Source organism: Pelodiscus sinensis, chromosome 7 (assembly GCF_052426305.1).
Source record: "Pelodiscus sinensis isolate ZL-2025 chromosome 7, ASM5242630v1, whole genome shotgun sequence".
Taxonomy (NCBI): Eukaryota; Metazoa; Chordata; order Testudines; family Trionychidae; genus Pelodiscus; species Pelodiscus sinensis.
Genome location: NC_143058.1, coordinates 10207053 through 10228131, shown reverse-complemented (window position 1 = coordinate 10228131; position 21079 = coordinate 10207053). Strand labels below are relative to the sequence as shown.

At 43.9% G+C, this 21079-nt stretch overlaps 1 protein-coding gene across 1 annotated transcript in view; it reads left to right on the top strand.

Moving 5' to 3' along the window:
* HSPBAP1 (HSPB1 associated protein 1) overlaps positions 1 to 19350 on the top strand; it is a 68823-nt gene extending 49473 nt beyond the window's left edge. The window contains exons 6-8 of the mRNA XM_075933109.2: positions 6293 to 6376; positions 14866 to 14976; positions 15160 to 19350. Of these exons, the coding sequence (XP_075789224.2) occupies positions 6293 to 6376; positions 14866 to 14976; positions 15160 to 15714 (750 nt within the window). The 3' untranslated portion in view covers positions 15715 to 19350. The remainder of the gene's footprint in view (positions 1 to 6292; positions 6377 to 14865; positions 14977 to 15159) is intronic.
* The last annotated feature ends 1729 nt before the right edge of the window (positions 19351 to 21079 follow it).

Below are 21079 nucleotides of genomic sequence, written 5' to 3'. Positions count from 1 at the left end.
ACATTGCAATAAAACCAAGGGCACCAAGTCTCAGAGCCTGGTAGGGCTAATAATAGCTCTGTAGAGAGTTGAGATCATCCCTCCTCATAAGGTTCAGAGCCCAAACCCCAGCCCAGGTATTTACACTGCCATTTTTAGCTCTTAGCCTGAGCTCCACAAGCCAATGTCCACTGCCCTGAGTCAGCGGTGGTCGTGCCTTGGTCTGTTGCAGGTTGGATGTCTGATCCTCCACACTTGGACCTGACCAGTCCTGAACCAAGGAGTTTGCTAGGCCAGGGAGGTCAATGTTGGCCCTTCTGCAGCCAGCCTCCAGACTACACTCCCAGTCTCTGGGCTCCAATCCTGGCCATTGACCTACAGCTGCTGGGCACCAGCCGCTGGGTTCTGCTCCTGGCCGCCAGCCTGGCTCTCTGTTGTGGCAACATCTGTGGTCCCGTTGGGCCAGTTTTTCACCATGAGTACCTCAGAGCACCCAGGGGTCCCCAATGATGTCAGACCATGGATGTTTCCAGAACAGCGTACCAGATTAAAGAGGTTCAACCTGTATTATCATATAGACCTATTCTTAGAGGCGCTGGTGAAGGATGCAAGAATGGGATACTTCTCATCATCTGCCACAGTTTGCTGTGATAGTGGGTGCACACAGAGAACTAAGATCCCTGTGACAAGCTGAGCTGGCCTGGGAATTTTTAAATTAGATGGCACTTTTTTTTTTTTTTTTTTTTTGCCACCATCCACTTTCCCTGCTGAAGTTCTGCTATGCATCACTTTCTAGAGCATCTCTTTGTGACAAGCGTGGGTATACATACTTCACTTCTCAGAAAGCTCAGCCTTTTCTTTAAAAAGCGAGGCTATTACCACCATATATTTGCATTTTATTACTTTAGCAAGATTTAAGTTTATCGTATTCCATGAAAGTTTCATCCCATTATGTCACTCTGGAGATAGAAACCCTCTGTATTGTTCCATTTACTCCATAGATGTTACCTATGTATCTGTGCTCTAGTGTTTTGCCTTTTCATTTTGTTTTCAGGAGATTTCTACAAATGCTTTAGTTTGCCTTTTTCCGTGATGAGCTATATTTATCATCTACTACCCAAAAATATATAATTATACGATGCTTCTGGCTGACAATTTGTTATTTAAGTTTGTATCTTTCTTTCCCAGCCTCTGCAACCAAGTGGTTTGAATGAAAAGCATGACAACAGAGAATTCTTTCTCAGCTTGAAATTATTCTGTCTGTCCTTTGTTTTTTGGTATAACCTTTCACCAACATCCACAGAGCTGTATGCTAAACTTTTACCCCATTCTTTCAATTTCTCCATGGTTTACTGGCATGTTCCTCATTGAATTTCATATGTGGTTAAATATGTATGCTCCACTTTGAAGGAGCACAAACATATTGAACTCCTTATTGTTTCCGTTGGCAATCTGATGAAATGTTTTCTTCCTTTCTGTAAAATCCCTACCTCTCCATTTCTCTCTCACCTGAAATATTCCCAGCGTTCAACCAGTTTTGTTCTTTTAGGGACATTCCATAATCTATGAAACGCATTAGGGCAGGTGGTGCTCACCCTTATTACACCAAAGGGCCACATAAACCTAAGCACAATTTTGGGTGCACCAAACAGATTCTACATACATTTTAATAAGATTTAAAATCACCTGTATTGATTTATATTTTGTTTGCTTGTTATGTTTGTATTTAGATACGTTGTTCCCAAATACAGTATTGTCTGTTTATACAGTTGTATAAACTAAAATAATTTGAAAATGATGAGAGAATTCTAATGAATCAGCTGTTAGTTCACTGTGTTGAAGCAGGCTATGGGTCTTAAGAAATGATCTGGTGGGCTATGTATGGCCTGCAGACTACAGGTTCAGCATCCCTGCATTATGGGGTAGGTAGGCCTTCATTTTTTGTGTTTCAGTGTTGAAGTGTTCTGAGATGTAGATAGGGCTTGAAAATACTCGAAAAATGTTACGTAATCTATGGACGCCTCCATACTCATTATTTTTGGGTGCCAGTGTCTTTTTTTTTTTTTCTGTTTCTTGCAACTTCCCTAAATCTTTGCCTATCTACATTTTGATAACTAGTACATTTCTTTCTAGAATAAATTCTGATGTTAATGATCATATGCTCACTAAACTCAGCTGTCTCTCTGCTTCTTATTTATGATTCATAGTTTTTCTCTTACTATCAAAGCGTTGTAGCTGTTCTATACATTTGGTAAGGAAACAGGGCTGGCTCCAGATATAAACATCCTTTACAATGATTACATTTGATGAGATGGCAAGTGAAATCCTTTCTTCTGCTCCTGCAACCACAGACCAACCACACCGAAAGGGCAAACTGCCTGCACATTCTTCCATTCCTGGCATAGAATTCATTTTCCAAACGGCACCTTGCATTTAACATTTCTGCACTTGCCAATTTATGTTACCTTGCTTATGCTTCCCTGCCATAACCCTTTCTTTGGGACTAAGGAGAGCTGGGTTCTAGTCGTAGCTGTGCTACACCATATTAGGCAAGTCTCTTCACTACCCTATGGTTCTTTTTCCCATCTGTAAAATGAGGATAAGAAGACTGACCTCCTTTGAAAGAGCACTTCAAGATCTACATGAGAAGTATTATAGATACCATCCTCTTCCTCCGCATTGTATTGCATTCATCCTCTTCCATTTTCTTCTAGTGCAACAGGCTTCTAACTGGAAGCAATGTTTCCCATACATCACAATGGCCTAAAGGACCCATTGTGATCAGCTAGTGTCACTGCCTGTATACCACAGGCCATAGAACAGACCTCATGTTGCCCATTTGGGCTCAGAGTCTGGCCCATGAGACATTTTGTTTAGCATTGCCCATGCGCAGGGTTCCCAGATTCCATTGGCTTCCATCTGCATAGGTTTTTTCCTACTAGTATTACGTAAGTGACATGCATATAAAACAAGGGCACATGAAGTGAGTTGCAAGCTGATGGCACACAACATTGACGGTGCGAGCTGTGCTCTGCCTCTGCAGCCAATCAAAGCGCTGCTATGGATTCAGTCAGAACACCCCACAGATTCTAGGTACACAAGCGTAATTAGCATAAATGCTCTATCCTAGGAGATTGTCTTTGTCGTAACAATTTTGTGGCCCACTCAGATAAAGGAGGGCCACTGAGGCAGCCCACTCAGTAACCTTGGTTGCCTATTGCTGCCATAGTACTTCCCCAAAATAATTCCTATTAGGATCTTTTGGGGAAACACCCAATCTTGCTAGTGATGGAGCATCTGCCACAACCCCTGACACATTGTTTCACTAGTTAATTACTCACCATTACAAATTTATGTCTTTGTGGTCTGAATTTTCTTAGCTTTAGCTCCCAGCCATTGGATTGTGTTATACATTCCCCATTTTTTTTGCTCAACACATAGGTACTTAGGACTCTTTGTTAGGCTAAATAGAGGGAGCCCCTCAAGGCTGTCACCATAAGGCATGTTTTCTGTTCCTTTTGTCATGCACCTGTCTCTCCACTGAACCCTCTACAGTTTATCAACATTCTTCTTGAATTGCGAACACAAGAACTGGTCACAGTATTCCAACAGCCATTACATCAATGCCTAATACAGAGTAGGGATGTAAAAGTGTAGTCATAACCGTTTAACTGATAAACAAAAGCTTATAGGTTAATGCTATTGACTACACGCGTTTCTCCTCCCTCCCCCCCACTAGAAATTTTTTTTAGCAGGCTGGCCAGCAGCCTGGCTTAATCCTGGCTCATGCTGGGTCCACGACCTATTGCTGCTGCAGCTCTGCATTGAAAGTATATTAAGAGCTAGGCGGGCAGGTGTCCCTGCTCACGCTGGGTCTAGGAGCTCACATTCCCCTGGACAGGGGCTACTGCCACCCTGTGCTGCTGCCGCCTCTCTATCAGAGGCAGCAGCATGGGGCAACAGCAGCTGGTACACAAGGGGAGCTGGCTTCTAAATTGGCTCCCCTTGTGGACCAGCTCCTGCCTGGTGCCCCCATGCTGCTGCCTTTGATACAGAGGCAGCAGAGCAGTGTGGCAGAGGGCTCCTCAGGAGTGGGGCCGGAGCGCACTGGGTGCTGACCCCACCCCTGGGTACCATAGAATAGTCAAGTAACCAATAGGAATTCACGAGGTTAATAAACTATTCAATTAACTGATATTGAACATCCCTAATGCAGGGGTAAAATAACTTCTCTACTCCTACGCTAGATTCCCTTGCAATTCTTCCAATAATAGCATTAGCTCTTTGGGGCACAGCAGCCCACTGGGAGCTCTGTATTTGTGATTTGTCCCTATGCTGTGATGATTTTCTGTTTACAATTACATTTGAAACCTGTCAGCTAGCCAGCTTTTAATCCACGTAAAGTGTGCTATGTTAATTTTATATTGGTCCAATTGTGCTAATCAAAATGCCGTACAAGGTAGTGTAATGCAAGTATAAATTGAAGGGGCCTTCATGTATATGAGTATTAAGTCCTTAGAATTTTGCCATTGACTTTGTTGGATCAAGTTCAAAGTCTTAAAACTGAGAACTGCACTTATAGATTCTAAGACCAGAGCAGACCATTATTATCTGGTTTAATATCCTATAAAATGCAGGGCAAATAATTAAATTAACTCCCTGACTTAACTCCACTGGAGTCCATCTCTAGCAAGTGGTGGAAGAGTCTGGATTTGTGCACTGTACCTACCATTTAACAGTTGCTTCAGTTTGTTTAATGGCAAGTATACATTGTGCTGGTAGTTATGATTTGATCTGCTCCTGCATGAGGTTATGGTTACTTTCTGAATATTTTTTACCTTCAAACATCTACAGCCTCTCACTTACTTTAAACAGTGATTACCTGTTCTGTTCATTCCTTCTGAAGCATCGGGCATTGGCCACTGTAAGAAGACAGGAAACTAGGCTAGATGAACCTTTGGTCTGACCTAGTATGACCATTCTATGTTCTTAAATAAAAACTTGTGAGCAGTATTTCAGCTCATCATCAAAATTAACCAGGGCCAATGAGCCCTGATACCTCATTCATTTATGTAGGTCTTAAATGACTTAAAGGAAACAACTCATGTACATAAAGTTAAATGTGTGAGTGTTTGTAGCATAGTATATTGGTCTTTTCCCAGACCGTTTTCTAGTCAAATTAGTATTGTATTATCCAAAAAGGTTGCTCTCTTGATGAGGACATTCTTATAAATAATTTGTATCTAGCAAGAAAAAAGCTGCCCATAGTTCAGATAAAAATTACTGCTTCTTTTCCCCTTATTGAATCCATCTTCTTACCTTCTCTGTAGCCCAACCAATTTCTTGCTCATTCAAATGCAGTCTTGTATGCTGGTCTTGATAAGCTAATACTGTATCATCAAAACGTTAATGTCTTTGTACCATAAAGCCAACGTTTAAAATCAATTGTATGTCAAAAATACAACACTAATATTGTAATATAGCTCTGTTCTAAACTAGATGGTCATGATTTTTAGGGCAGCTTATTTTTAAAATAGTCCACAGAATTTGACAAGTGTAATAAAGGACAGTTATTTGCCAGAATTAGAGCTGCACATTATTAATAACCTAGAAGAACATTAGAATACTACCTTTCTGGGGAGACCAGCTTGGCAATCTTTATAAAGAAACTGGAAAGCCTATTGAACTGGAGAGTCTATAGAGTCCTTGCTCAGCAGGGTATGGCTAGAGCTTTCTCTAAAGCCCTGCTAAGCCAGCTGGCAGCCTTTTATGCATCAGGACCTCCTGCAACTAAGACAGTTATAGGTTACAACCCTGTTAGAGGACTCTGAATGAGAGAGAATACAGGATTATATTCCTTGCCATGCACAATAGCTACTGATATTTTAAGACAGTGAACTATGCTGAGCTTGAGGGAGAAATGAAAGTCCGACCAGACCCCTTGCATTGTAGACCTGGCTGTGTTCTTATGTGACCTTGGGCTAATCATTTAACCTCTCTGTTCCCATCTACATAAAAGGCACGCTGTTGCATCACAGATGAAATGTAACAGTGTTTGAACTCTTTGGATGAATGATATATTCAAGTAACTATTTGTTTTCTTGTAATGATTCTGGGTACAGTATGGTACTTTGCTAATGAGACCGTATCATCATTTTTGCCTTAGTGTTTCAAACTGGGAATACTCTTCCAACTTTCATTTAAAAAAAGGATATATTGCTGCTACACTAGAGGCTTTGTTGACCATTTGCTAAAATATTTGGAAAAGGGGGGTTCCTGCTGCTATTTTAACGACAATGTCCCTTCATTTCAGGTCCTGTTTGTTCCCAGGCACTGGTGGCACTACGTAGAAAGTGTTGACCCCATCACAGTCAGTATAAACTCTTGGATTGAACTGGTATGTTCCTTTTAAGCCATTATTATGTAAGTCTTACGGTACAAAGCATAGGTATGCCCTATAAGATAGGCTCAGTAGCCAAAAACAAATAATTCTGCCCCATATCTGATGACATCATGAGCCACATTAGAGTGGTTTATAATAATAATTTAATATTTACATAGCATCCTGAGGGAGACTAACAAGGATCGTTTATCACCTATCACTAGAATGTAGCTACGTAGGTCAACACATTGCACAATGGTTTGTGTTTGCCTGGATGTTTTTAGTAAGGAAAATCAGGAAGCAGAATAACTTCTCTAATGCTACAGAGGGGAATTTGACCAGGTCAGAGAGTTCTCATCTGCCTGCTCTTGAGGAAACAGCTGGGCTACAGGAAGCCATATAAAGGCTCCCTTAATCTTGTCCTCTGTCTAGGGTTTGGCAAGGAAGGAAGCAGGCTCTACTCCTAACCACATGATCAGTTAGACTTCCCATGAATAAGGATTTGAAGACTCAGAATTCCAGGCCCTGATTCAGCAAAGCATTTGAACTCAAGCAAGTCCTTAAATTCACCCTATTTATTCAGCAAAGTAATTAAATACATGCTTAATGTTAACTTGTGGTTTCAATGGGACAAAAGCAATATGCTTTGAAGTAACAGGTTAATATTAAGCACATGTTTAATTGCTTTGATGAATATGGATGGATTTTAAGTATGAGGTTGGGATTGGTCCTGCCTTGGGCAGGGGGCTGGACTTGATGACCTCCTGAGGTCTCTTCCAGCTCTATGATTCTATGAGCTTCTTGAAGTTAAGCGTGAGCTTGATTCTTTGCCTGTTCAGACTAGCAAAGACTCTGCTTAAGTGCTTTTCTAAATCAGGCCCTAAATGACAGACAAAAAATGAATGACAAAGAACATGAGCTGCCTGGAATGTTTTAATTCATATCTTCCTGAGGACATAGATTGTGCTTGTATTGGATTTTTTGAGTTTGTTAATTTACCTTTTCTCTAGGCGTTGATTTTTATTGTGCTCACCAACAGGTATGTGATAATTTCAGTGATACAGTCTCAGTACAGGTTGAACCTCCCAACTGGGGAAGCCCTGGCATTAGTGAGGCAGGCAGTAAGCTGGGAGCTCCCACCCCAGCTGGGCCAGGTGACTGGGGAGTTCCAGCCCCAGCTGGGGACTCTCCAGTTACAGTGGGACTGTTGGCAGCCAGGTGGCCCCGGCCAGGAACCCCCCCCCCAGTGGCACTGGGGCCGGGGTGACCAGGCAGCTCTGCTGGGGAACACTCCTGACTGAAGCAGGGTGGCTGGAATCCCCAGCAGCAGCAGGGCGGCCCTAGCAGCAGGGCGGGATGGCTAGGTGGCCCAAGCTGGGGAACCCCAGCAGAGCTGGCAGCGGCCAGGTGGCCCCAGCCTGTAACCCGGGGAACACTCTGTGGCAGCAGGGCTGGCAGCAGCCAAGGGTCCTGCCAGGAACCCTGCGAGACCCTGGGGCAGCATAGTGGAGAGCCTGTGCCAGAGCCCGGGAGCAGTGTAGCCAGCAGGGGAGCACTGATCTTCCCTGGTTCAGGATAGCTCAGGTCCCAAGGGTGCTGGACCAAGAAAGTCCAACCTGTACTCCACGATGTTCTCAAACTCACATCACGTTATTATTAATACTATCTTAATATGAAATACTATTGAAGTAGCTAAAGAAAGAAACTTGCTTTACTAGGACAGAAATCTGGGAAGGTGCTAAATGAGAGCTAAAATGATCCAAACAAAGAATTATAGTGCTCGCCCCTTTTCTCCGACATCTTCTGGTACCTTTATGTTACCCTGGAAGAACAGAGGGATTCAAACGTGGATGGTTCCTCCATTAAAGAATCCTCATTGTAAGGGAGAGTCCGTTATAAGAACAATGTGTAGCAGCCTTACACCAGACTCCTACACTGTGTCATGGGAGGAACATGTCAGGGCTACAGCGGGCAACTCGGAACACACTGCATTCCCTCCATTCTGGGTCAGCCATACAGCCCACAAACAGCCATTCAAAGCTGTCATAAACTTGTGCAGACCCTGAGACTATTCTGATTTGTGCCAGCGATTGGAGGTGCCTGTGTCAGGTTCTAAAATTCAGAGCATGCAAAGGTCACTTAAAGCTCCCCTCATCCGCAGCACTTATCTGGGCTTCACCTCTTGAACGGCACCACTCAGGAACGTAGGTCAGAATTGGGCCCATTGTTCTTTTGTGACCTCTCTCTGTTCTCATTTTGTTCATGGTTGCAATAAGAAAGAGCCAAATTCTACAACCTTTACTAATGTAAAGCTCTGGCTGAACGTAATGGGAGTCCTATTTGAATAGAGTCTGTTGGATTTTCCTAATAAGATATCAGAAATGAAAAAGCCCCACAAACAAAATAAATGACTTTGGTAATAAGAAAATTGCACAGCAGTTTAACCTTAGAACGGACTGCATGTAAGCATTGTGGCACAGGTGACAGTTGATTACAGCCTATTATCCCTGCAGATGACAGCAACATTGTTTTCACATGTGGGCAATCCATCTAGGAAAATAATGAATGACACTGGCACTAAAATATAATATTGAGAACATTTCCATTACCTATTCAAGCATTTCTCTCACTTGGAGCTGTAACCAGCTGCTTTCACTTTGACAGATGCATGTCATACCAGCATTGTCCTAGTGATACCATTAATTATTTTGCCAACTTCTTAGAATAAGAGAAGTGTAATTTGCTTTCTACATAATGTGACAGATTCAAACCTTGCTTCCTAACAAACTAAGTCACGTGATTAATGCAGCCCCAGGATTTAGCACTGTAAAATCAATCCCAAGATCACAGTATACTTGAACCTCTCTATTCCAGGTGTCCCTAATCTGGGAACATCTATAGTATGGAGGAGGAAGCGGTTCTGCATGCTGCTGCTCCCCCTACCCCTCAGCTAGGGGAATAGCAGCACAGTGATGTGATTCCCCTGTGGCTTTTCCCCACTGCTCCCATAGCAGTGGGGGCTGGGAGTGAGGGGGCAAGGTGCCAAATGGGTCCTCAGGAGCAGGATGCCAGGTAAGCACTCCACCCCCATCTCGCTTATGCCAAGACACACCCACCCAGCACCCTCTCTGGCCCAGAAAAATATTTAATTTAGCATTCCATTTCACAGGGTTGCTGGATTAAAGAGGTTCAAGTGTACCTTGAAAAATATTAACTGTTTATGTACATCGTTTTGCAAAGGGACTGCTCACTGCAATAAAAGTCTCCTCATAGGATTGCAGGCTGGGAACATGCTGCTTTATTATCACAGACTCCTAGAACTGGACTGGACCTTGCGAGGTCCTCGAGTCCAGTCCCCTGCTCTCACGGCAGAACCGAGCACTGTACATCTTCCTTTTTTCCAAACCCTGCTTTCTAAGAGCATGAGTGACTCTTAGATTATCTTTACATTTCTAGTGTATTCATCCCTGTGATACCAGAATGCTATACACTGCACACCCTGATCAGCCTCCTGACTTTCTAGCTGCGTTCCACTGCCCCTAAGTGATTCATTAAATAAAAAGTGGAAGACTACGGACTGTTACAAAATTGCATTCCTCTGTTCTGAAATCCCAAAGTAGCCCATGTCTAGCTGGCCAAGGGGAAAAGGGAGAAGCGAAGTACCTCACAAGAGCCCCATGAAACTGAATTGTTTCATATAGTTTTATTTTGAGGCAATGTCATGTTATTTTGTGTTATCCTGCCTGCTGGGAGAGTGAGGGGTCCTGCGATGTTTCAGAGTGAGCCCATCCTGCACTTACCTCACAGCAGCAGCTTCTGTCTCTCAGGGCTGTGCCCCGCTCTCCATTCTAGGGATGTAAGATAGCGTGTAATTGAATAGTCGTGTAACCGCACAGGGAGCCCCCTGGAAGCCCCCTTCCACTCCACACTGATGCGCCTCTATCAGAGGCAGCAGCAGTCCCTGTCCATGGGGCACCTGAGTCCACAGGGAACTTGGACCCCTCCCTTCCTCTGTGGACAGAGGCTGCTGACACAGATACGTTAGATGTCTAGAACATTGTGGACAGGGTGGAAAAAAGCAGAATAAGGAAATGTTATTTATTCTTTCACTAACATAACACAAGAAGCTGCTGGAATTAAATTTATAGGCAACAGATTTAAAAAAAAAACAAAATTAATTATTTTTTTTACAATCGACTTGTGGAACTCTTTGCCAGGAGATGGTGGAAAAGCCCAAACTATAAGGCTGCGTCTCGACTGGCAACTTTTTCCACAAAAGCAGCTGCTTTTGCGGAAAAACTTGCCAGCTGTCTACACTGGCAGCTTGAATTTCCGCAAGAACACTGACTTCCTACTGTCTGAAATCAGTGCTTCTTGCGGAAATACTATGCTGCTCCCGTTCGGGCAAAAGTCCTTTTGTGCAAAGCTTTTGGCAAAAGGGCCAGTGTAGACAGCTCAGATTTGTTTTGCGCAAAAAAGCCCCGATTGCGAAAATGGCGATCGGGGCTTTTCTGTGCAAAAGCGCATCTAGGTTGGCACGGACGGTTTTCCGCAAAAAGTGCTTTTGTGGAAAAGCGTCCGTGCCAATCTAGACGCTCTTTTCCGCAAATGCTTTTAATGGAAAACTTTTCCGTTAAAAGCATTTGCGGAAAATCATGCCAGTCTAGACGTAGCCTAACAGTAAGTACAAAAGAAGTTCAAGGAGGATAGGTCTATCAATGACTACTAGCCAGAGTGGACAGGCATGGTGTCCTTTACTTCTGTTGGCCAGAAGTTGGGTATGAGCAACAGGGGTGGGTCATGATGATTGCCTCTTCTGTTTATGCCTTCTGAAGCACCTGGCATTGGCCACTGTTGGAACACAGGATACTGGGCTAGACAGAACTTTGGTATCCTGATGTGCATAGGTTGTCGTCCCCCTCCCCCCGCAATCTGAAATGGTGCCCCTGATGAGAGGCAGCAGCACAGGGATGGGGAAGGCAAATGGATCCAGTGCTAATAGGGAGCTGGCTTAAAAGAGGCAGCCCTAATACAGAGGCAGCAGGGGGGCAAGGGGAATGCATGTAGTCAACAGGATTAACCAATAAGCTTATCTATTAATCATAGAGCTGGAAGAGACCTCAGAAGGTCATCAAGTCTAGCCCCCTTCCCAAAGCAGGACCAATCCCAACTAAATCAACCAAGCCAGGGCTTTGTCAAGCCAAGGCTTAAAAACCTCTAGGGATGGAGATTCCACCACCTCCCTAGGTAACCCATTCCAGTGCTCCACCACCCTCCTAGTGAAATAGTTTTTCCTAATATCCAACGTAGACCTCTCCTGCTGTAACTTGAGACCATTGCTCCTTGTTCTGCCATCCGTCATTACCAGGGCTTGCTGAACCGCAGCAAGTCCTGCTCTCTAGCCGAGCTGTCCGGCGATCTGTGCACGCACAGATCGTTCTGCGCATGCGCAGATCGCCAAAACCCGGCTCTTCCGGGTTGCATTATTTGTCTACTCCACGGGTGAGTAGATTGCATTATTTGTCGAGCCCTGGTCATTACTGTGAACAGCCTTTCTCCATCCTCTTTGGAACCTCCCTTCAAGAAGATGAAGGCTGCTATCAAATCCCCCCTCACTCTTCTTTCTACAGACTAAACAAACCCAACGCCCTCAGTCTCTCCTCATAGGTCACACGCTACAGCTCCCTAAGCATTTTGGTTGCCCTCCGCTGGACGCTCTCCAATGTGTTCACATCCTTTCTATAGTGGGGGGCCCAGAACTGGACACAATATTCCAGATGTAGCCTCACCAGAGCCAAATAAATGGGAATAATCACTTCTCTGGATCTGCTGCCAGTGCTCCTCCTAATGCACCCTAATATGCCATTAGCATTCTTGGCACACTGTTGACTCATATCCAGCTTCTCATCTACTGTAATCCCCAGGTCCTTTTCTGCAGAACTGCTACTTAGCCATTCAGTCCTCAGCCTGTAACAATGCTTGGGATTCTTCCATCCCAAGTGCAGGACTCTACACTTGTCCTTGTTGAACCTCATCAGCTTTCTTTTGGCCCAATCCTCTAATCTGTCCAGGTCACTCTGGACCCTATCCCTGCCCTCCAGCGTATCTACCTTTCCCCCTAGCTTAGTGTCATCTGCAAACTTGTTGAGGGTGCAATCCATCCCCTCATCCAGGTCATTAATAAAGATGTTGAACAAAACTAGTCCAAGAACCAATCCTTGGGGCACTCCTCTAGAAACCAACCCCCAACCTGACATCGAGCCGTTGATCACTACCTGTTGGGCCCAACAGTCTAGCCAGCTTTCTATCCATCTTACAGTCCATTTATCCAATCCATACTCCCTTAACATGCTGGCAAGAATATTGTGGGAGACCATATCACAAGCTCTACTAAAGTCAAGGTATATCATGTCCACTGACATTCCCATATCCACAGAACCAGTTACTTCATCTTAGACGCTAATCAGATTGGTAAGGTACAACTTGCCCTTCGTAAATCCATGTTGACTATTCCTGATCTCTTTCCCCTGTTCCAAGTGCTTCAAAATAGATTCCTTGAGGATCCTTCCATGATTTTTCCGGGGACTGAGGTAAGGCTGACTTGTCTGTAGCTCCCTGGATTGTCCTTCTTCCCATTTTTAAAGATGGGCACTGCATTTGCCTTTTTCCAATAATCCGGGATCTCTCCCGATCTCCATGAGTTTTCAAAGATAATGGCCAAAGGCTCCACAATGACATTTGCCAACTCCCTCAGTATCCTTGGATGAATTAAATCTGGGCCCATGGATTTATGTACGTTTAGCTTTTTAAAATAGTTCCTAACTTGAACTTTCCCCACCAAGGGCTGTCCACCTCCTTCCCATACTGCATTGCCTAGTGTATTTGTCTGGGAGCTGACCTCGTCCATGAAGACAGAGGCAAAGAAAGCATTGAGTACTTCAACTTTTCCCACATCATCTGTCACTAGGTTACCTCCCTCATCCAGTAAGGGCCGTATACCCTCTCTGATCACCCTCTTCTTGCTAACATGCCTGTAGAAACCTTTCTTGTTATCCTTCACATCCCTTGCTAGCTGCAATTGCAGTTGTGCTTTCGCCTTCCTGATAATTCCCCTGCATTCTCGAGCAATATATTTATACTCCTCCCCAGTCATCTGTCCAATTTTCCACTTCTTGTAAGCTTCCTTTTTGTGTTTAAGTTCACCATGGATGTCCCCAGTAAGCCAATCTGGTCGCCTACCATATTTGCTTGTCTTGCTGCGCATTGGGATGGTTTCTTCCTGTGCCTTTAATAAGGCTTCTTTAAAATACTACCAGCTCTCCTGGACTCCTTTCCCCTTCAGGTAAGCATCCCAGGAGATCCTGCCCGTCAGTTCTCTGAGGGAGTCAAAGTCTGCTTTTCTGAAGTCCAGGGTTGTGTAGTTGTCTACACGCTGACATCCCTGCTCCATTCTAGCCATTGCAACCTGGCACACAGGCCCATAGTGCCACTCAGATTTGGGAGTGGTCCCATGGAGTAGGAGTTGCTACTGCAGGTGGCAAGTTTTGTTGCATGTCACTTTATATGTTCTTTTTCATTTTATTTCACATTTGTGAAGCTCTATCAATTACTGGCTTTTTATTCCAGCAGAAGCATATCAGCATCTTTCAGTAAAGGAAACATTTCTTTTTCCTTCTGTTGCTATTTAAAATTGCAACCCCACATCAGTGAGGTTCTTTTACTGTCAGATGACAACGAGCTTCCTGAATTTTCATAGAACTTAGTCCTGTGTCTTGGTAGCCCCAAGATATTTGCTGTCTCGTGCTCAAATCCTTTGTGTTTCAAGTGTTTAAAATATTTATATATATAATTTTGTGAAATGCTATAGTGGTCTGTCTGAATCAAAGGGATTGTATAAATGTAAATCAATAGAAATTCAACAGGATCCCTATGCTGTATAGTTGATGAGGTACCAGATTTAAACAACAACAAAAGATCCCTCTTGCAGCCTCTTCCCTCATGTGAATAGCCCCATGCAGACCTGTCAACAGGGTGGGCAAACGAGGCAGTCGTCCCAGGACTGGTGATTCTAAAGGGCTTGGGGCGTCCACATTCTGCACCAGCGGTCGCTCCAGGTCCTTTAAATTGCTGCCAGAGCACCCAGCACTGTGCTCCTGAGGGCTAGAGAGGAGGGGGGGCCCATGCCATGGTCTGGGTGGCACTCTCAGGGCTGTCTGTCCCCGGCCTTGCCCCTTCTGTGACCACGGAGCCACCGCCCCCCCCCCCACACACACACATACCCAGAGGCCTGGCACGGCTGTCAGCTCCCATGACTATTCCAATAACAACTACTTGCATGAGTAAGGAATGGCAAGGACTCGGCAGACCCATTGGCTTGTCATCCTTGTGTTAAGAAGGATTTTCAAGTTAAGGCTGTTGGTTTGGTCCTCTCCAAAGTCCATAGGCTTTTTAAAGGATATGAAGTGCCACATTTTTTACATTTACCTTTTATTTCCTTGAGACAGGATGCTGACCACAGAGCCCGGGTAGAAGAGGCAATAACTCGAACGCTAGTGTGTGCCATAAAATCTGCAGAAAACCCCAGCCATGTGGCTGCCTGGCTAAATCCCACAGAAGTAAGCTCCCTCTTGTTTCCATTAGCAGCAATAGCCTGGAGTTACTGACATTTCTTTTAAACTTATTATGAGTCTTTTCTTCCTGTGAAACAATTTTTTAAGTGCCTTTCGTGCAGCTAAGAATAAGCACTGAATAGAAACGTACAGCTTGTTCACTAGGTTTATTTTTGTTCGCTTGTTTAGGTTGAGGCAACATCCTATGAAACCAATCTTCAATACTTAAATAAAGCAACTTCTGCATATTTAGACTACCAAAAGGCAACTGTATCAGAGGACAGAGATCCCAGCACTCGTGATACAGAGAAGGTGGCATCTTCAAGTAAAAGAAGGAAAATGCAAGTAAACACCAAACCAGAGGATTGCAAATCATTGACCCATGAAGCTGGACTTACAGTGGTTAAAGCACAAAAATTGCAGAAAATACCTTTCGGGGTACATCTTATTCCAGTATTACCACAGCCTCAAGAAGCAAGCATGGTGGGAGCAGGAGCAGTGGAAAGTGACTTTAGAGACCTTCTCAGTGAAAATGAAGGACGACATTTTGGAAAATTACGCTGCACTGGGAAGCAATCGGTAATGAACAGTGACTATGAAACATTGGCAGATCAAACTGAATCAGACAGCACTGCAAACTCTTCACAAATGGCCATTTCTACAAATGACTTGCTAGATTGTTTGGTTAATCCAGAAGTCATCAGTTTAGTGGCTGGTCTCTTGTTGGAGAGAGAGGAAGTTTGATATCAGTGTACTTTATTATTTTATTTCTAGAATAAAGAGAGAAACTGGCAAGATTGTTCTGGGGTTTTAAACTCACTAGTAATTGAATATTTTACTATTTTTAAAAAACTGCATATATTTAAATATGACAAGTATGCTTGGGAATGCATGTAAGGCACCAGACCAACTCCATATTTCAGATGATTAAATGGTAGTATAAAAATTAATACCCCAAACTAGAATAAATAACTAACAATAGTCAGTATCAACGAATAGAGCTAAAACAAAGGGAATGTGTACTCAGTGCCTTTTGGATCCATCCGCATTAGAAATATAACAGACTTGTACTCAGCTACTACACAATTGTCCCCTGATTGGATTACAACATGGTTCCAATTTGTATCTTTAGTGTCCCATAACCTAATAATTAGTTTAAATCCGTAACAGGTATGTGGAACCTCCATTCATATGGGGTTCAAACAAAATCATGCACAGACCGATGAGAGAATGAATAATACAGTAGCCACTAGGGTACCTCAGTGCCTCCTATTCTCTGCCTGTGGCTCATAATAGCCTGCAGGTTGGACCTCCCGGGTCTGGCACCCTTGGGAACTGACCAGTCCCAAATGAGGGATTTTGCCGGACCAGGGGAGATCCCCTGCCACTGGCCTCCCAGCTTACTGCCCGTCCCTACTGCTGCCCCGCTGGGGATCCCCAGCCAATACCAGCACAGCCGGGAATCCTCAGCCATGGGGATCCCCAGCTGCCACAGGCCCTAGACACAGTTGCGGATTCCTAGACTGGGGATCCCCAGCAATTGGATGTTGCCAGACCAGAAAGTTCTGAGATTTGAGAGGTTGAATCTGTAGTTTCCTGGGGGCTGTAATACTTAAGGCTGGTAGACTGTGATACCCAGGAGGCCAGATTAGGTAATCTGATAGTCCCTTCTGGCCTTTGAGTGGAGACTGATGCACACCTGGATACAGATTTTCTGTACATGCCAACCTGAAACAGGCATAATCCTGTGAAAGGCAATAATTATGGGGTGTTAAGATCCTGTAGCACCTAGTACTTAATACCAAAGTCAAGTGGATGTCAAAGTGGATGTCATTAATCCACTTCAGCATTTCGTGGAATATTGGGCTTGATTCACCTGTGCAGACACAGCAATAGCTATACCTGAAGAGAAGTTTCATCTCAGAAGAAAACCAGCTGTCCTCTACCAGATAATAGTGCACAGTGTAAAGGATTGGGGGCCGTGTACACAGCCATATAGAAAAGCCATTAAGTAAACTGGATATAAAGCAAATGGTCTACTGTAAATTGATATATTCTCAGCAGGAAAGAACACTTGAGACAGAAATAAGTACTTGGAGATACTTAATACCAATTTAGAAGTTCTACACCTAATGCAATATTCATGTCCCTCCCTTCTCCACAATAAGTAGTTTTGTGGTGGGGTGGGAGAAGAACCTGCAGTGAGGATCAAGTGGCCTTCAGGTAGTTTGGAAATAGGTAGCACATGGAAATATAACGAAGAAGATAGTTTTACAATGAGGAAAACCAGCTACTCCATATGAAATATGAAAAAATGTTAGTGCTACAAGTTCTACAGTCCTTCCTCCAGACCCTCTGAGCAGCTGTTCGGATAATAGGAAATTCAAATCCAGTGGGCTATTTTTGATTCGTTGATTTATGTTTTCAGCAGGTTGCTAGAAAAGTTGGGAGGAAATCCATTTTTGTGTATCCTGCAAGAAGCATACTGAATAGCCTCTGATCCACAGCAAGAGTCTGTTCCCAAGTTTGGAAGCTATGCAGAATCTTTTTGAAGCTACGATATTGATCCCTGAAGCATAGTCTTGGGGGATTAACACATGGTGAACTCGGTGCTGTTTTCACCACAGGATATGATATGTCTAGCTGGAAGATCTTTGCAAGAACATTACAATAAAACACAGTTGGAAAGTCACTTTAAAAGTCCCTTGAAATGATCTTAATGTCTTTGCTTTACCTGCTTCAGAACTTTAGAATGGCAGTTGTCCTAATTAATGATAGCTTCAGCCAGAGTCTTTTTAGACCACTTTTGAAACCTTTGCATAGACAATTTTATTGCTGACACCTAATAACATCTGTAGTTAAGATGGCAAATCTGTTTCCAGTTATACTCACTGATAACTTTCTGAAGCTTCCATCCTTTTGTCCCACATTTTTCTTGGCCAGATCTCTTCCCAATAGTGCTATTTCCACACAAGTCACTTTCCAACCATCTTTGAATTATGAAAATTGTAAGGTCAGAGATTCTCTTCATCTGTGCTGTATTCTAAGCCTGTTCCAGGCAATAGCCATGTAAATAATTAATAATACTATTGGGTGAGAGACTTTTCCAGTCATAAAAAATGAACAAAAAATCAACTCCGTTTTGTTAGAGTAAAAATTAATTGAAGTTGAAATTTGAAATGTTGCTGAGATAAGGTCCTCACTGGGCATTTAGGGGGTCAGAGTTGTCACGACTGACATGAGATAGTTTTGCAGGATTGGGATCCTTGTTCTGAGTCACAGCTTGGGAAATCCAGGCCTCAACCCCTGATGGGACTGGACTGGAGAATGATACAGAAGACTGGAGAATATGTACAGAGGAATATGTCACCCACATTTTTCCAGTCTGAACTTGGAGCTAGCCAGCCGTGGCTAGAGAGACAATAAGGTTAGTGTACCAACACAGGTGGGTGAGGGGAATTAAAAATGAAGAATAAAAGTATAAGAAGTTCGGGAAAGTAACTTCTGAGCACGCTCAGAGGAAAATTTCAGAAGTTTGGAATGTGGTTCTGTTGCGCTGGAAGGAATATTTGCTGTCTCCCTGTGACCTAAATGTGCCAGTTAACAAGTAAACTTCTCTTTATCTAATTCCCAGTCCAGCACACTCAACCATGACCTCAAACCCAAGATGGTTCTTTTCTTCTTGTGCCTCATTACCAGTCACAAAGATTGCAGGCCAAATTAAATCATCAGTTACAGCTGTACAATCTGGTTTATGCTTCTGTAAGACTGCACAAGAGTGACAGGCTGGAAGTTAGTACATCGTTCTACTGATGAATGACCACATCATCTACCTGTCTCTGTTTTGGCGGTGCCCTGCCAGTGGGGTATAAGCAAAAAATAGAAACGTCAGTGTAGTTGCATCTGCTGCCTTTCTGACTCATCCTGCACCCTAGATGCCGAGCTGTAGAGTAAGAAGGCACCATTTTTACATTGTCAGTTTTCAGAATGGAACCATGCTCTAATGAAAGTCATTCCCCATTGCTCTGTTGGCCGTCTTCTCGGTCTGACCACAGGTGTTGAAGCACAGACAGAGGCTGCTGCTGGGAATATTTACATCAGGTGAGGGATACTGTAAATGTTTCCTTGAAATATACACTCAGCAGAAATTCTCATGAAGAAAGCTTTGCTATCTAGGAAGCTATGTCTACACTGCAAGGTTTTTGCGCAAAAATAGCCGTTTTTGCGCAAAAACCTATGGAACATCCACACCTCAAATGTGCTTTTGCACAAGTAAATCACAGTAAAACAGCAGAAGAGAGGACTTTTGCTGGTGTAGGTAAACCTCTTTATATGAGGCATAACTCACTTTTGCACTACAGCTACTGCGTAAAAAGGCAAGTGTGGATGCTCCAGGGGAAAAAGCACAGGTGCTCTGATGGCTAATCTGTGAGTGGCCATCAGAGCTTTCTTGCGCAAAAGCATTCATACAGTGTGGACATGCTCTTGCACGAAAGCACATCGCTTTTGTGATGCACTTTGAGGGGTGGACATGCTCTTGCACAAGAAGTTTTTGCACAAAAGCTCTTGCACAAAAGGCTTCTTGCGCAAGAAGCCGGCAGTGTAGACGTAGCCAGAGAGGATACGTACACAGAGGGTAGGAAGGAAAAGCAGATCCTGAGACACAGGGCTACTACATTCAGCAAAGTCTAAGCTAAGCATCCTTTTTTTCTATAGCCAAGATAACTTTAGATGTTACAAGACCAGGGCATTTTGTATTACAGTGAAAGTTTTCCTGTTGCAGAATGTCTGTCCTTGAGAAGGCCTATAGACTCCTCAAAGATCCTAACAAGCTTTCTCCTATAGTATCCACAAGCCTACCTTTGAGAGTCTGCATAACAGAGGCAGCCATGATTACAACACTGAATTAGACCAGAGAGAGACATCACTCATTGAAATAAACATTCAGTCTGTCTGCTGAGAGTAGCGTTTTTTACATCTGGCCAGGTGCGGGCCATGATTAACAGATGAGGTTACAGCCAGAAATCGTTATCTGAGGAGATGGGGAGGCCAAAGCAGACCTGTTTACAACGCTGTGTAAAAACACCAGAAGGGTTGCGTGCTTCACAGACATACTATAAAAATCAGTCATATACTCAATGCAAGTGGTTATGGAGAGAGAAATTACTACCAGATGAATGGAGTCATGTATAGCAAATGGCCCATGGACTAATAAGAAGGAAATTTATAGTTCTATGAGCCAATTCAGAGTATACAGGAGACCATGATTTCGGACTCAGCATGTGCTTTAGGCACTGCACAGAAGAGTTTGGATAGCTTTCTACAGATTCAGATTGTTTAAACAAACGGTTCTGACCTCTTTAGTGGCAGGCTGTTTGGACAATGACTTAGGAGCTCACTCCTTATAGCCTTTCCCTGGGCAGAAGGGCCAGATAAGCAAAAAGGGCTCTGAAAGCCACTTTTTCCAGCTGGAGGAGAATTCCCTCAGCACTGGCACGATGAGACAAAGCGCTGGCATTGGGAGCATGCCAGGCCTTTAAGGCAGGAGGGTGGTACCAAGGGCACGGGTGCAGAATTATGGGGATTCTGAGCAGTGCTGTAGCCTACAAGGTAGTCCAAGGAGGCTGCCAGCACTGAGAGAGATCCAAGGCTCTCTAAGTTCTGCTGAGGGGCCTTTATCTGGAGCAACCCAGGATTGGGCAGGCACAAATGTGGTTTAAAAAGTCACTTTAGCCCCCCAGTCCTCAGCTGCCTAGTCCCACTTAGAGCCATTATTTTTGACTGCATGGGGCCAGGATGTCTCCCTGCATATGGAAGCAGGTTCATAGAGAGGTGCAATTCTCTGAGTATGGGGGAGGGAGACGGTACTTTTCCAATACGGTGCAGGGGGTATGGAGGTCCTAGGAAGTCTTTGCTGGCTGCAAGGATGGGAGTCAGAGAAACTGGCAGGACAGTCCCACTACAGTAGGTTGTGGGAGGCTAAAGTAGCAGCAAAAAGGGCTAGTAGGATGGAGCTATTATGGAAGCTTTTCTGGCGTAGTGAAACAGACAAGCAGGTCTGCCAGTATCCTGAAGAGTAACACCACTGTGGTGTCTGAAGGGTCAATGT